This window comes from Protopterus annectens, chromosome 6.part1 (genome assembly GCF_019279795.1).
Source record: "Protopterus annectens isolate FY-2018-M chromosome 6.part1, PAN1.0, whole genome shotgun sequence".
NCBI lineage: Eukaryota > Metazoa > Chordata > Ceratodontiformes > Protopteridae > Protopterus > Protopterus annectens.
This window is the reverse complement of record NC_056738.1, coordinates 151,098,795-151,116,478: the sequence shown is the minus strand read 5'-3', so window position 1 is coordinate 151,116,478 and position 17,684 is coordinate 151,098,795. Positions and strand designations below refer to the sequence as shown.

General features: G+C 36.3%; 1 protein-coding gene across 1 annotated transcript in view; it reads left to right on the top strand.

The window, feature by feature from the left end:
• The window catches only part of NOSTRIN (nitric oxide synthase trafficking), a 702,548-nt gene that overhangs the window by 607,072 nt on the left and 77,792 nt on the right, over window positions 1–17,684 (top strand). Inside the window, exon 14 of the mRNA XM_044075591.1 lies at window positions 8,847–9,126. Within this exon, the coding sequence (XP_043931526.1) occupies window positions 8,847–9,126 (280 nt within the window). The remainder of the gene's footprint in view (window positions 1–8,846; window positions 9,127–17,684) is intronic.

Sequence of the window (17,684 nt, the reverse complement as noted above, 5' to 3'; positions counted from 1 at the left end):
CAGACCAACACAAATAGCAATCAAGATGTTCATTAGGATAGAACCCCACCCACCAAACAGACTCTGGAAAAAATTCATCAGTGGGTTTGGGCCTGGGTCAGTCATGGCCGATACTTGCTGTATTACCTCTAGGTGGTCATTAATTTCATGTCGATTGTCTGGTATAAACGCACAGCATTCTTCTTTGATAAGTGCGCACGTACCACCTCTCGCCACTAGGGTGAAGTCAAGAGCCATTCGATTTTGTAGCTCAACAGTTCTCATTGCATTCAGTTCATCAGTCACTAGTTCGAGAGCAGAAAAAGTTGCATTACTCATTACTTCGAGAAGTTTCGACAGCTTTCTCAACTCCCAGATCTATTTGACTGCTCCATATGCTGGAAGTATTCCAGCCCAGGATATTACACTGTCACTCAAGTCCATATGAGTCAATTTTTCTTTGTTTTTTATGGAATGATGGTCTTTCCAACCAGCTTCGATTTGTCCCACTGGATTTACAGGTTTTCCGATTGGACCTTCAGGTTTCCGGGCTACATCTCTCACATTTCGTATCTTACCTAGAGGTAATTCTGCAGTATGTCTTATGGCCGGAACCAGGTAACCCAAAAAACAACTGCCGGATCAATTCTCAGGTAGCCATTTGTATGCCTTTTTCCCACAAAACAAAATAACAGTTTTCTACTTTAGTACTGATGCGGGTTAATTCTGAATGAAACATCTTCTTGTCTATAATAGACAGTTGTTTATGCAAAACAGGATTTCTCTGCACATCACTTAATGTTGTTTTCATTAAACTCAAATATGAATCATAATTCGTATTACAAACAGTGCCTCTATCTTTAACTTTAATGTAGCATTTATAAGATATGGTTATATTACAGTTACTCCAACCCACTTGAAGTGTATCATTCTTATAAAAACATACAATTCCCTTCTGTGTAATAGGCAAATACAATGCAATTTTGTCTTGTGATCTTACAGATCCTGTATCAAAAAGTAAATTTTCCCAAGTCTCATTTATCCCCAAGGGGACAGCGGACATTAACAGTCCTCCATATGCTGTTGGTATAGCAGTACAAACCCAGCAATTTGAAATGTTCATAGTCTCTACATATACACGCTTCATAGCTAGGTATGTGTTAAAGTTTGGATGCCAGTCTATAGACAGTTCATCATGTCTCTCCACTTTCACTTGTGTGGTTACATGTAGGAAAAACCACAACAAAAGGAAGGTCATCACAATCATAGTCAATAAATGCATAGTCAACAAGATGATTAAGCAACATCTTTGGGATTGATCTGTATTTTTACTCGTTTTGCTCTTGGCCATCCTGCCTTTGTTGTGTATCAGTCCCAAAATGTTTATCAAGTTGAAAATTATTTACCGGTTTACAGTGCGTCAGATGGACCCAGGACAACCTCTCAGCAACTTTGACTGCAGTAGGCGTTGCCAACAGTACCTGGTACGGTCCTTCCCACTTTGGACTCGCCCAATTCTTCCTCTTCGTAACCTTCAACCACACCCAGGTGCCCGGAGTCAGCACTGCTTCTAGCGGTCCGGTCTGTCTTTTATCTGAAAAAGAGTTCAACTGCAAAACAGTTTTATTTGTTAACAGTTTTCTCATGTAGCTAGCTAATGAGCTGTCAGCCTCTAGTTCTGCAGGCATGAGAGCTTTCCACTGTGGCACATAATATGCCCTTCCAAATATCATTTCAAAGGGAGTCAAACCCTTTACATTTGGAACTGTTCTCATGCTCAGCAGTGCCAAAGGCAAACAGCAAATCCAGTTTTTCTGTGTCTCACTCACTAGCTTCCTCAATTTGTTTTTTAGAATTCCATTGTACCTTTCCACCAGTCCTGCAGACTGTGGGTGGCAAGCACAATGATTCTTTAAGGAGATTCCAAAGAATCTCCCAAGCTGGTGAATCGTCTGATTAACAAAATGTGCCCCATTGTCACTATAAATCCTTTCCGGTATGCCAAATCTGGGAATTATTTCTTTTACTAGGGCTTTTGCCACGGTTCCTGCATCCGGATTTTTAGTTGGAAACGCTTCTACCCATTTGGAAAACATATCTATAATTACAAAACAGTATTTTTTCCCTTCACATTTATTTAATTCTATGAAATCCATACAAATAGTATGGAACGGATATGGTGGTGTAGAAAAACTCCCTTGTTTGGGTTTGAATGCCCCTTGCGCATGATGTTTGTTACAAATATGACATGCTGCACAAAATTTTTTTGTATAATTTATGAAAACGTATGTTTGGAATATTCGATTTACTAACTGTACCATCCCCCCTGTTGAGACATGGCACTGCCCATGGCTCAACAAAGCTGCATATCTAAATAAATTAGACGGTAATATTGTTTTTTTCTCTTTGGGGACATACAGTCCATTTTTGAGGATTGCACCTCGTTTCTCCCATTTTTGTTTCTCTGCTTTCGTAGTTAGTGTCTGCATTGTTTTTAACATTTCTAGATCTAAAATCTCAGAGGGTTGTAATTCCTCGGTTAAAAGTAAAGTTTCTGAGTCTGAGGCTGCTTGCTTTGCAGCTGCATCAGCTTTTGCATTTCCTTTTGAAATTCTATCCTGTTGTTTTGTATGAGCTAAACATTTACAAATAGCTACTTTAGTAGGTAACTGAATAGAATCTAATAAGTTCAAAATAAGTTGTGCATGATTAATCGGTTTGCCATTAGATGTTATCATTCCCCTATTTTTCCATTGTTGCGCAAAAACATGCACTGTAGAGAAAGCATACTGACTGTCATTATATATGTTCACACATTTATCTTTCGCTAGAGTGCAAGCCCGTGTTAAGGCTATCAGTTCTGCTGCTTGAGCAGATAGGTTATGCTGTAAAGGTTGGGCTTCTAAGATCTCTGTATCTGTAACCACTGCATACCCCACTAGATTTTTCCCTGTAGGACCCCTTCTGCATGAGCCATCCATGTAAAATGTCACCTCGGCATCATCCAAGGGCATATCAGTGAGGTCTTGTCTGGGCAAAGTTATTTGCTCAATTTCCTGTAGGCAGCTGTGCGGTGTGCCATCCACAGGAGTCGGAAATAATGTTGACGGGTTTAATGTTGTACAACGTTCAATTACCATATGAGGTTGGCTCAGCAGTATGGTCATACATGAAAGATGTCTAGCAGGAGATAGATATGCTATTTTTTCTTGTAGTAAAATTATCGCGACTGCATGAGGCACTCTCAATGTGAGAGGGTGGAATAACACCACTGAGGCCGAAGCCTGTACTGCCATTGCAGCTGCGACCACTGCTTGTACACAGTGAGGCAACGACCGTGCTACTGGGTCTAACTGTGATGAATAGTAAGCTATGGGGCGTTGCTTATCCCCATGCTGTTGCGTCAGAACTGACGTCATGTATCCCTGTTTACAATCTACGGTCTGAAAGAATCTTTTGTGGTAATTCGGAAGTCCTAAAACTAATGAAGAAGCTATCAATTGTTTTAGTCTGCAGAAAGCTGTTTCTGCTTCAGGTGTCCATTGTAATATATCTTGTGCTGCCATTGGTGTTTTATATATTAAATCAGCCAGTGGAGCAGATTCTAAAGCATAGTTTGATATCCAGCTTCGACAAAAATTAGTTGTTCCCAAGAAGGACATCATTTCCTTCTTGGTCGCTGGTTTAGGTGCTTGTAAAATTGCTGTTTTTCTGTCTTCGTCTAATATTCTACCTTCATTGGATATTACATATCCTAGGTATCTGACTTGTTTTTTTCAAAGTTGTAACTTACTTTTGTTTACTTTATGTCCCTGTGCTGCCAAAAATTTCAATAATGCTATCGTATCCTCCCTGCATTGATGCTGGGTGGGGGCTGCTAGCAAAATGTCATCTACATAAAGTAGAATCTGACTACCTCCTGGTGGGGTAAACCCTGCCAGGTTGCTTGCCATTTCTTGTGCAAATATCGTTGGACTTTCACAATATCCCTGTGGTAGCCGAGTATAGGTATATCTTTTACCCTGAAATGTAAATGCAAACCAATACTGGCTATCAGGATGTATAGGTATTGAAAAGAAAGCATTGCTTATGTCTACTACAGTAAAATATTTTTGTTGCGGCTTTAAATCGTTCAACAAGGTGTGTGGGTCTGGCACCGTAGGTGCTCTAGGTATTATTGCATTGTTTACAGCTTGTAAATCCTGTACCATCTGCCATTCCCCATTTGCTTTTTTAACAGGAAATAGAGGGGTATTACATGGTGAATCAAGAGATTCTACCAGTACTCCTTCCTTGAGTAATGCTGCTATTATAGGCTTGATTCCTTGCTCTGCATCTTTCCTCAAGGGGTATTGCCTTTTCTGTGGTCTAAATGCTGATTTTGGTGTAATAGTAACTGGTCCTGCTGTTTGAATAAGTCCTACATCTGATTTGCCTGTTGACCAAAGAATCTTTGGTATGTCACACAAGGCTTTTTCTTCTTCTTCTAATAAGAACGCTAATCAGCTGTCTTCACTAGTTTGTAAGTGTACAGCTGGATATGTCTGTGTTAGCCAATTCAATTTCTGTTTTTGTATTCCCTGTTCTGATAATTCTAAATCAGTTTGTTTTTCCCATCTTGTTACTTTTTCTCCTAAGTCTGCCCATTTCATATTCTTATTTTTCGTCAAGCTGACATGTGGTAGTCGATTAGATTTGTACAGTGTCATGAATTCCTGAGGTAATGAACAGCTTACCACACTGTTTCCCTCAGTATCCCAATACAAGGTCCATAATACTAATCTGTTAGCAGGATTTTTGAATAATTCTTGCTCATATTCTTTATCAGGTCCTGGCATGCTACAATAGTATAGAGTACAATGTAACAAATGCTGTTGGTCAGTGTCAAGGGAGGAGGGGGCCTTACTGATGGCTACATTCATCAGTTCCTCGGTTACTGCCCCTGGACCAGTCGTAACTAGGTCTTGGCTGTACCAGTAAAAAGTCTCACCCTCCGGTCGCACCACAAAAGTATCCATTTGTCTTTGTGCCTCCATACCCTGCATAGTGGGAACTACCGCTATGCCAAATATCTGCATAAGATCTCTTCCCAGTAGGTTTACTGGACATTTTGCAGAAACTACAATTTTACTTTTCTGAGTCATACCTGAAACAGGGTCAGTTATTGCTATATCATGGGAAAGTGGTTCCCTATATAGCTGTCCGTTTGCTGCTTTTACTAATATATAATCAGGTGATTCGGAATATTCTGGTAACTGTATCAAAGTCCGTGACGCTCCTGAGTCACACAGGAATTGTACTTCCCTTCCCTCCACCAGAAGTGTAACTTCCGGTTTTGTGTCTGCCAGATAGAGCTCCAAGCTCAGTAATGCCAAATCTAAAATTTCACTTTCTTCATCCTCTACATCTGCTTGCACTTCCTCTGTTCCTTCTACTACATTTACATTTGTCCTTTGTTTGTTAGCCTTTCCTGATGATTTCTGACTTTCATAACTATCATATAGTCAGTCCTCATCACCCTTACTTTCTGTAGTCACCTTTTTATTTAGCCTGCAATCCCTTGCTAAATGTCCTTTCTTTCCGCACTTAAAGCACTCACCTTTCTTTTTTCTTTCTTCAAAATCTTCTGACCATTTGTCAGATTGTCTATTTCCCTGGGTATTTTTCTTACCCTTTTTACCGGACTGTACTACAAAAATCTCAGCTCCGTCTTCAGCAGTGAAGACTTGTGTCTTCTTTTTCTTTTTACTATTAAAGTGTCTTTCAGCATGTCTAGCATATTCAAGTAAGACTTGTAGCCTACTTGTTCGATGATCTATCATATGCTTCGTAATAAAGCTACTGATAGGTGCAATGCAACCTTTCAAAAACGCATTTTTCAGTTGCTGTTCATACGAGGTATCATGTGTCTGATTTTCAGGGATAGCCATACCACTATGGTTATTGAAACATTCCAATAATACCCATCTACAGTTTCATTCTCTTGTTGTATGCATTGGTTAATGCAAGTCCAATCTGCTCTGGGTTTCCAGTTTTCAGAAATTCGGTCTGTAAGACCTTTTACTCTGTTGTCTAGTTCTGCGTCATTATGTGGGAGTGGTTTAAGCTCTGCATTACGAGGATTCCAGGTGCCACAAATCATGTGCCAGTCTGGACCCACAATTTGTCTAACTACCTTTTCTACTTCTTCCCCATTCAAGTGGTAACTTAGTCTCATACCTTGTAAATCTTGTAAAAACTTTGTGTAATTAACTTTTGGATGAGAGATTCCCTCTGTAGCTTTCCGAATATCTTCTGGTGTCCATGGTCTGTATACTAGAAGAGTTGGGTCCTGCCCTTCCTGTCCTGCCTGAGGATTTGGTACCTCGATTAGTGGACAGATTTCTTCTTCATTTTCCTCTAGTGTATTTCTCCCTATTTGATACAAGTCTGTGTCCCCAAGTGTTTTACGTGTCCAGGACCTAGTTTTAATAGGATCTCTAACAAATGGTTTTAGTATTCTTGTGACATCAGGATAACTTGGAGGTGGACCAGCTTGTCCTCCTGCTTCATATCCTGAAAAAGGCATCGGAGGGGGCGGGGGAGGAGGAGCCGTTGCTATTACTATATTATTATCCTCTTTATCTAAAAATAATGTCTTAGCATTTTTAGTTTTTTGTTCCCTTTGGTTTACTTCCTCAATCCACCTGTGTGCCTGAGGAATGCCTAATCGTTGTTGTTTTTTTGCCTGACCTTCTGCGTCAGATTTAAGTTGTTTTAAAAGTTTAACTAATGAAATTTTATCTAATTTACCATCAAATCTGTATTTATTAACCCATTTTGTATAATACCTTACTTTATCAGCCCATTGTAATTGCATATATTTTGCATCTTCAGTTAGGACCGGATCTCGCGATGTTTTAGTGCACTGATTTCCCATACTAAAAGAAAATGTTACGTAACCCTTTTCACCACGTGGTATTTCAGTTCCTTACACAGTTTATCTAGAATGACTGCCTACCTTATTCTGTTTCCCTGATCCCTGACAAAATATACAGTAATTTCCTTTTGTCCCTGATCTGTATAACAAATCTTCTGACAATAGTATTTACTGTAACCTAGTCCCTGATCTAAAACAGAAAAAAGGCAAATATGCTCCTACCTGAGCCTCCTGAGTCGACCAGTTCGAGACCGCTCTTTGGCCGCAGATCAGAAAATGGCCAGCCTCTCAAAACGACAATTCAGTCGGAGGTCTTTGTATTTCAAGAAGAACCGTTTCGGTAGCTTCTCCTGCGCAGTGTTCGACTACCGGTACACTCTGATCTGTAGCTGTCTGAAGGTTTCCGATCCAAGAAGGACCAAACTGTTAAATAAAAACAAAGATAACAACACAGGAGGCTCAGATGCAAAAATTTACTAGTGTACACCAGGAGGCAAAAAAACATACAAGTACAGAGTTTTGTCTGACATGATGCAGGAAGTACAGAATATTTTATAGTATTTTCATTCAGGTTTTGCCCACCTTACTGACGTGGTTAGTCACAGGGCATCTACATCACTTTTACTAACAGTATTCTATTCATAAGGATTGCTGATGTTATATTTTTAAAAAAGCTTTCCCTTGGGAATAATACAGCCTTGCAAAGCACCTGGTCAGTTATAATGTCTTTCTGTAAATGTTACTCCTTCAAGGTTTCAGGCCTGCTCAAATACTATTGTTGGTTCAGTCTTGTAATACACTTTTTTGTTCTTCTTGCAACATTTTCTCAGCAGCTGTGTCTTATCTTGGTAACATTTACAAGGCCAATTGTCCCAGAGGAAGGAGAAGTAGATTTTCAATGCTTTATACATTTAATTTCCTGACCCAGCAGATAATCATTAGTGAAAAACATAAGCTTGCTGAGCTGGCTACTGCCAGGGTCAGAGTTCAAATACACTGCAGTTCCAAAGCTTCAAGCAATTATATGTAAAATCATTCTTACTGCCATATTATTAATAGAATAAAATGCATTATATACTATTTGCTTTTAAACTAGCACTTTATATATATGTTCAAATACATATTTTTCTAACACTATTACTCCCTTTTAAACAATGGAATCCTTGGTCTACATTTCATAAAATGAATAGATAACTTTATGGGTGATAAGAAATACAGATTTTTGACAATCAAGCTTTTAAAAGACCAAAAGAATATAACTTGATATTTAAACATTTTAACTTTGATGACTTTATAATCGATCCTTAGATCCTTTATCTTTTTTGTCCCCTCCACTATCTCCTCAAGTTCTATACCCTTGTCCTGTGTGTTTGCTTCACTGTTAACATAATTTAGAATTTTTATGCCTAAAACTTGACAATATTAAACTTATTGGCATATTGCAAGTGAGTAAAACTGCAGCAATTAAAGTAAACGTGATATGCACATAGTGCATTTAAGTTTAAAATCTGTGCATAAAGAAGGCAAGCAGCTTCAGTTTAGATTTAAATGTAAGATTTCCTAATCACTTGAACTGCTGAGTGGAATCCGAAAGAAAGGAATATGCAACATGACAGCATTAAATAATTAGCCTTCCATTCTGTGCATATAATTTTGTTTAAAACAGATGCTAATGGTCTGTAGACTGACAGCTAGATTGAGTCATTTCCCTGCATGGTTATTGGGGAAGGGAATAGTTCTTCTAAACCATCGTGTTACCTTCTATCAGAAAAAGAGCATTATAGCCATATGCACCCACACACAAGTGTATGCAGAAAAGCACACGTATCAGTGAATATAGAGGATGCAGCTGAGATGCAAGTAATAGATGAAGTTGTCCATGATATGAAATGTGTAAAACCTAGGTCAGTTCTCACTATAATTTACTTTTTTCTTTTCACTACAACAGGATTGTGAACACAGTACCGTGCAGATATCACGGCCTGTGAAAATGAAAAGGTTGCCACAAAATATGAACTTGATGACATCTACTACCTCCTTAAGTCAAGCAGACTACCCCAGAGGCTCTCAGCAGCACCTGCATGGATCTGTATCTAACAGCATGAAACAACTGAGTCTAAATCTCAGGAATAGCACTGAAGGAGACAATGGGGAAGAGGAACTAGAGTTTTCTGCCACGTCAGATGAAGAAGACTATGACCAGAGAGACCACAGTGCACAAAGTACTGGTAAGACATGGAAAGTTGAAATCTATAGCATTTGAATTATTGATACAGAACACGAGCCGAGATCCTGATAGAGCAGCACTGAGTTAAAAGATATATTCATTATATATTTATATTTATTTAAGTCTGTCTACCTAGTGGGTGACCTGGTCAAAGAACCTTTTCACTCATGACTCAGGGCAATACGTGAAAACACATACTTATCTAATAACAAAACATACACAGTTACCACTGAAATATTGCAGTAGGCAAATACAATTAAATATATTACATTCAAGTCTGAAGAATAGTAAACAGTAGTCAAGAAAGCATAGTCACAATTAAATGTTTTAAATTCTAGTATAAAGTGTCATAAACAGTAGTCAATAAAACATTGTCATATCCAGAAAGTATTTTGAATTTGCAAAAATGAGACCTATTAACCAAGAAAAACAACTAAAACAGTAACTGAGCATTGTGTTAATTGAAAGTTATAGGATTAATTGAAACAGGTAGGTTAGGTAGGCTAATAGTTCTGGTATACATAATATGCACAAAATAAACACACTGATAATACAAGGAGGCTAGTTCAGTATAAATTATTTATATATACAGTTATATATAATTTATTTGTTGTCTGTTTGGTTATCAAGCAGGTAAGTGGACAATTTCAAGATAGATCCATTTCAGCCATAACCTAGGCTCCAAACCAAACAAAAGACAAATACGTCAATTCAACAGCTATAGCAAAAATATAGTACAAATGAATAATGCAGAGAAACAATATGATAGCTATTGCATAACACCCACAGTAAAGTATTCAAAGAAGCTTAAGCATTAGCTAAACTAAACAGCAAACATTACCTGAGATGCACCTTCATGGGTGCTCATAAGATAAAAAGGTTTTAGAAAAGGCTTTCAAGTTTTTCATTATTTAAAATCTAGGCAACTGGTAAAGATCTACAGTGTGCAACAAAGCTCCTGCTGAAAGTTTAAGTAAGTGCCTAAGCAGTATAAGTGAATGAGAAGCAGGAGAAACTACTTTTTAATGGTCTCATAGGTTTAGACAGCACAGCTCCTGTGTACCATAAGAACACACTCGTGATTTGTGGAAGTGGTCTAAAACTTAATGTTTAATAGATGAAAGGAAGTTTACTGGAGAAGGCTGACAAAGAAGGGGTACAAGATATGAATGAAGCAGAAAGTAAAAGTGAAAGCAAACTGTAGACTGCACTAATGCCCTACAACCTGTAGCAAAGCCTTTGATGTGGTGGACTGCCAGGATGGCAAATAAGTGCTGGGACAATTAGACAAGCAAAGCAGAAACACAGAGATTTCAGGTACGGTGACATGTTTCCATTAGTTCAAGACTGTGTTAGAAGTGTCAAGTTTCAGAGTAATAATACTATTATGTGATTGTTTTTGGTCAGGCTTTGCAGCATGGCTTTGTCAGTTAAAAATTTCTAGCTTACATTTTAATCCTGATAGACTACAGTCTTAACTTGTGAAGGGAAATGGTTTATTATGCTTGTGCCACTGAGGGGAGGATTCTATTACCTTGAAATATAGGGAGCAGTAGTCATGAAACTGTAGGACAAACAGAAAGGCACAGAGCAGAAAGTCAGACTGATGCTCACACCTTGGTAAAAGGAGCATAAAGGGGCAAATTCTAATCAGCAACATGCATAGCTTGCAGGTCTTACAGAAAATTAATATTAAAAGGGATAATATGTACTATTAAAACGGGTAAAATGTACTTTGAGAAATAAGTATCCCATTACCAACTGTTAGCCTAACCTCTGGGGATCAATACTTGAACATTTTTAAAAGAGTCGCACATGGTTGGTTATTTTATTTGAAGATGTTTAGCCAGACTTCAAGAAGCTAAAGAGCTGGACATTTTCCAGAAGGTTGTCTGATCTGGTTAATATACCGCATTTAGGGGAAATTGCTGAGCTTTGAAAGTATGCTAAAGGAAACAGTTTTAGTCTTAGACAGCTTTGTCAGGAAAAAATGATTAAAAAAGAATTGTATCCATGTTTTATCCGCTCAGCTTTACTTAACCAAAATATTGGTAACTTCATATATTATGTAAACAAGAACTTTACGATGGGTAGATATTGCCCCTTCTTATTATAGCCCAGGTCACAAAATTACATGTCAATTTAATTGCTAGGATTCTGTTTTTTTTTCAGGCTGAATGCAGCATTCTATCTGCCAGAGGCTTTCAGTATTCAAGATTTCTCTGATTTCCTTATAATCTTGATTGCATATCTATTGAATTTTGCTGTTTAGATAACATTCTGTTGGCATAATTTAAAAATGTCATTAAGTCTTAAAATTTGTTCCTTAATTGATCTCACTACTACACTACAATGGATTCAGGGTACACCACCCCACTATAAGACTTTCCTGACAGTTGTTTTGAAACTTTGGAGCCAGTTATATTTGCCAGCTTGTTTAAATGTTACACTGAGAATAGTACTAAGCAGATTAAGTATGTCTTTATTTACTTTTTCTTGTATTATTTTTACCCAGAAGTGGACCGGCAGACTCCAGTGTCTCATTCTCCAAGTCTTCCTACCCCTCTTCACATCCTCTGCACTTACTCTAGTAAGGATCAGTACCAGCATGAAGATTAAAATGCCCTGGGCCAGAGTCATACTGCTTCATAGGTATTTTCCTACTTTTTCTCCCAACCCACGTGTCCATGGTAGTGTCCTGTGGCTGTGACATGCAGTGGCTAGACCTCACCAATCTGCCCTTCACTTCTGCAAGGAGATAAAATCAGCAAGCCACACTGCCCACCTTAGAAAGTGTTACATGGTTATTTTCCTCCCTCCATCAGGAAAATGTAACCACATTGTGTACCACCAATACTTACCTCTGCTTCTTCCACCCCCAAGATATGTATGTATGGCCATCCACACCTGCCAAAGCCTCAGACACCCAAGTTGCTAACTGAACCCAGCCTGCCTACATCATAGTCTCATAGTCAAGACTTTATCCCACTGCACTATGGCACTGGCTAAAAGCATGTCTTTATTATAGTCACTATTCCCACTAAAGAAAGATAATTCTAAATTCATTCTTTTAGTCTCATATATATCTATATATCTATATATATATATATATATATATATGTATATATATATATATATATATATATATATAAAATCTCATAATTCAAAATCAGAGTTTTCTCATTCCTGATAGGGAAAATTATATTTACATTTTTTTCCACAATCATTTCTTTGTGGTCATTCTGCCTAATATGAGAAAAGATTATAATCTTCTTCAGTTTTCCAGATTAGCTTTGTAATCATCTAAATTTTCTGTCTTGCCAATATTTTTCAATAGCTCTTTATTTCACTCAAAATTCCTTACCATGATCAAAATGGCATCTGCATAGTCCATATTTGAAAAAATATGATGTGTTTTAATATATCTTATGATTTAATATGTTGGTTAGTAAGGGATTGATAGCAATAATAAAAATTGTTGAAGATGATAGGCAACATTGTTTACCTTCAAATATTGTTTCAAAAATTAAAAATGCCATCCATTTTATGTAAGCACTGACAGAGTTCTCCTGTGTAGGTGTTTTGTACTGTTAATATATTATTTAGGGATCCTATAGGATTCCATAACTATACTAATCAGCTGCATATTCAAATAGTCAAAAGCTTTGATTGCATAATGGCTTAGAACGGATAATTTTATTTTTTTCCTTGGAAACACTAGTAGATTGAAGTAACATATTGGCAGGTGCTGTTCCATTAAGGGTATACCCCCATACTGATGGTCATGAATTAGCAACTGTAAACACTAAATTATTCTCATATTTATCAATTTTATTATTAAGTTCATAATTTGAACTTAGCATGTTGACTGGTCTGTAGTGAGCTAAATCATTACATGTTTTCCTTTCTTTCTTTAACAAAACAATCTATCCTTGTATCATTGTTGATAAAATTGTGCATTCTGGTATCCTTATATAACTAACCAATTCTAACAGTTCTAGAAGCAAAAGACTTTTAAAGATACAATAAACCTACATAAGCAGACTAGGTGGTCATGTTTGTTGTTATTATTCCTGTTTTATTAACATATTGCCAAGCTTACATTCATCATGTTATCCTTATGCATGGTGCGCTCATGTTCCTTGTTGGCTGCCCCTTTTTCTATTAGAGATATTCAGCTAACAACATTTAGCAGTAGTCACAGCTCAAAAACAGAGATTGCATATCTCAAAAGTCAACATTTCCATACTTTCCTCCTCCTCCCACTATGCATCTCTTTACCTTTAGAGAAATTAAATGCTACTCAATTTTCTTCACCTTTTATGATTGATATTGTCTTTTGTACTTTCAGCCTAACTCATCTTCATTTTTAGTGTATCTTGATAAAATACTCTTTCCCAATTACCATTATTTGGATACATGCCCATAGTTTTAACCTCAAAACATGTTTTTCATAACTACTATTAACAATGCTTACACCAAAGGTGGAAATGTGTATACCATAAAAATATTCCTGGCTCTAGCTTGTGTTTTCCTTATCTCAATTGCTACGTTGTCCTATAAGGTCATGTCCTTTTTGCCTTAGAGAAGACTTTTACTACATTCTCTAACTCCTGAGGAGAAGAAGTATGGAATTCAAGCTCTTAATGTATCATAGGGACCTCTTCTAACCAACAAGACACCCTTGCTCAGCCTTCCTTTTTTTGTAGTTATATGTGTTATACAATTACGTGATATAATCTGTCCTTCTTAATTTTAAAGATAGTTTATATAATTCCTAGTCTTATTTTCCTTATCCAGTTTGCTAGTGCTTTTCAACTTTTACTTATTCGTACATCCATCTTTTTAACATCCTAATTATGTTCATTTATTATACTTTCTCTATATCCCTTATGTTAAACAGATCAAAAATTATCTCAACCTTCTTTTAAGTCTTAGTCATATAATAAGCTTCTAAATGTTTATTATATATGTTGTCCCACTTAGAAATAATTTTACATAGAAACATTTTCATAAAATCTTGTAACAAGACAATACATACTGCAATATATTTTTTGCAGAAACTATTTTAATTTTTTTATTGCTTTCAAGTGTTTTGTTATTATTTAGACTAGCAGACCTTATAGGAGCTCTTGTAAAGGACTGTTAAAGGATACTTGTTTAAGTTTAAAAAAACTTTTAGTGGCCAGAAACGTGACTGTGTTGCAATTTAAGTAAAATATGTGAACCTATAACTTTTACAGAAATTAGACATATGTAATTTCTTTTAAATCTTAACATTTCCTGCCATAATAAGTGTACTTACTCCTACATTCCATACTATCCACACATTAATAAAACCTAGAATTTTCATCCAGCTTTTGGCATGGTATCACATCTGCCTATGTATATATATGTACATTAAAACATACAAAAGGAAATTTTTGATTTAATATACCACATATGGATGAACTAAGAACATGACGCTGTATACAATTTATTTTTTATCTAAAGAGACTAACTAAGATAACTTGGTTAATCCTAATAATTATTTGTTACTATGAATAAATACAGTACTATAATGTCATTAAAGCAGACAGGAAAAAAGATTTATTTAAAACTGTCACTGTCAGAAACATATTTGTAATTCTTATTTAAATATAAATGTAATTCAGATTAAATACATCACTATTTACAGTAAAACATATGCTTATAAGACTTTTTAGATAAAAATAATTTCTTAATGAATGAAAACACAGTTTAAACTATCATTCTTGAATCTGACTGGTTGTTAGAGAAGAGAAACAGGTTAGAAGGTCACCCCTACTTCCTAAAAGGCATCACAGATTGTGTCTCATGAGTCTGGGAGCTAACTGAAACCTTTAGAAGCTCGAGCTTGTCCCAAAAGTTGTCAAAATTCCATCAAAAAAGTAAGTAGGTGAGAAGTGAAGCTTTTAAGTATAAATTGTAAAATGATGAATATTTAAAATAAATGCTCCAAATAACCATCCGTACACAGCTATAAGATCTATTAGCTAAATGGACCACATTACAGAAGTTTATTTAAATAGTAAATGTATATATAATAATAAAATGTCACCACTTTCTTTTTAAATACTTAAAAGTAACACAGTAAGCATTTCTCTCTCCTGCAGTGATTAAATACTATGACACTAGGACTAAAACAAAAAGTGAAGGCACATACATGAAGAAATGAGTATAGGATATAAAAGAAATATATATAAATATATGAAATGAGTGAGTGATTTTATACCTTTTCACCAGTGCTACATCATGTATATAAAGAGATAAAAGTATAAAATAGTAGTTTGCAGTTTGATAAGATTGATTTACGTAAATTTTGAGTACTATATATTATTTATAAAGTTAGCATTGTTGTGGAAAAGATAATAGGAGAGAAAATAAGTTACATTACCTTCTGTGTATGATTCCATAGAAGGGAGAAAACAAAAACTTTCATGAAATGTGATGTTATGTATAACCATTTGTCTCTGGGTTTCTTTTTTTTTTCTTTAATAGTCCACTCATTTTTTGAAGCTTGTCTTTTTAAGTACATTGAAGAATCCATGGGTTCAGGATGACTTAAAATGTTCTTTTTTGGACAAATGTGGATGCTGAGAGTCAAAAGTTTTCTTTCCTTCTGGCAGGGATAGTCTTATTCTTGCTGGGAATATGAGTTCCGCTTTGATTCCTTCCTTTTGTAATGATTTTATTAGAGGGACACATGCTCTTCTTTTGGACATTACAAGAGGCGAAAAGTAATTGTCGGACCTGATACTTTGGTCACCTATTTTTATTGGAGCAAGGACCAACCAGTTCTCAAAACAAGATCTTTGTCTTGAGTGGAGATAAATTTTACAATAATAGATCTTGGATGGTTGTTTTCACTGGATACAGAAGTTGTAGTCAAAGACCTGTGTGCCCTTTCTATCCCACAGGGTACTGCTTCAGGTAGGTTTATGATTTTAGGAATCCAAGAAGTCAGGAAATTAATCATATTGTCCCCCTCCATCTGCTCCAGGATGCCATAGATTCTTTATTGTTTCTCTTGGTTCTATTCTTAATGTTGTCTATCTTTTTAATGAGTTTGGTGTTTTCTTGAAGAAGAAAGTCTATGTTTTTCTCTCTTTCTGTTAACCTGTAGTCTATGTATGTTACAGAATCTTTCAAACCATCAATCTGGACAGTGTGTTGTTTAAGGACTTCATTTAATAAGGTTATTTGTTTGGTGGTATCTTCTTTTATATTGTCCACTTTTAAGTTTAATTTGTCTATTTTACCCACCAAGTCTTGAACTGCAGTAAGAACTGCTTGTATTTCTTTCTTCATTGGAGTTTTTTGCTGAGAAAACTTGGAGCTGCTCATCTTCCTTTGTGAATGTGGTTTCAATGTTCCTTCTATATGAAAGTTTGATAGGAAAATATAAAAAAAATTAGCTTACAAATTACACCAAGTTGTAGCTTACGACTTCCAGAATATGATTTTAGTAGTTTCAGGACCTTGTTGGTGAAATTAAATAAAAAATCCTGTCAGGAAAAAATGAAGACAGCAGAGTTCAAGAACTATGCTGCTTTCAGCTTGCCATCCAAGCCATGCCCCCCAGCATAAGAATCTTTAAAGCATGGAGAAGAACATATTGATAGATGTCCAAACATTTAAGATTTAAGACAAAAAAATCCACCCTTATACATTCATTCAAGGAACTATCACATCATCATTGTAACATATTACATTCACCTTTGTTTGATCACTGGCAGTTTTCAGTTTTTAATGTCACATTGTGCTATATCACTTCTAGCATGACTGGAAAGATGAAATAAGATTTTACCCTGTTTTTCCATACCAATTGTCTTGTTGATGTGAATTTTTTTTTTAATCACCTCTTCTTTAGGAAAATCATCTGCAACTGAGATAGTGCCTTCATCCAATTTACATAATTGTGTTCTTCATTGCTGTTAGGAATCTGATTTTGTCCTTGCAGATGTTAACTTTTATTACAGTCAGTCCTGAAGAGATGCCCCTTTGGCTTCATATTTGTGAGGTCTGTTTAATGGGACATTGTAATCTTTGGGTAGCTCTAACTATTTTGTATACATTTTCTGAATATTTCCAAGTCTTGATTCCCATCCCTTTTGTTAGGGATTCAAAAAATTAAGTTTTTCTTCTGGCTCATGTTTCTCCTTCAACTATTCTTTGTTTTAGCTCTGTTTGATGATCTTTCACTTCTACAAACAATGTCTTCCCCTTATACAAGTGCATGCTCCCATGAACTTGGTAGGGAGCCTTTACCGACCATTGATGGCTTGGTGTGTGACAAGCCCACCTCCTTCTTCTGAAGGATTGCTACAGCTTGTGAATGACTCCATCCCCTCCCTGACAGGAATGGGCACTACCATATACCTTGCCTGTTCCATCAAGCTCCTGAGTTGTTAATTGAACTTTGGTTACCTGAGCCATAGTCAGGGCTTTATTTCTTTCCATCATCAGAGCTGGCTAAGCTCTCAAATAAAAGTTGTTTAGCTTGATCTGTAGAAGAGGAAAACAAACCTGAAGGAGAAC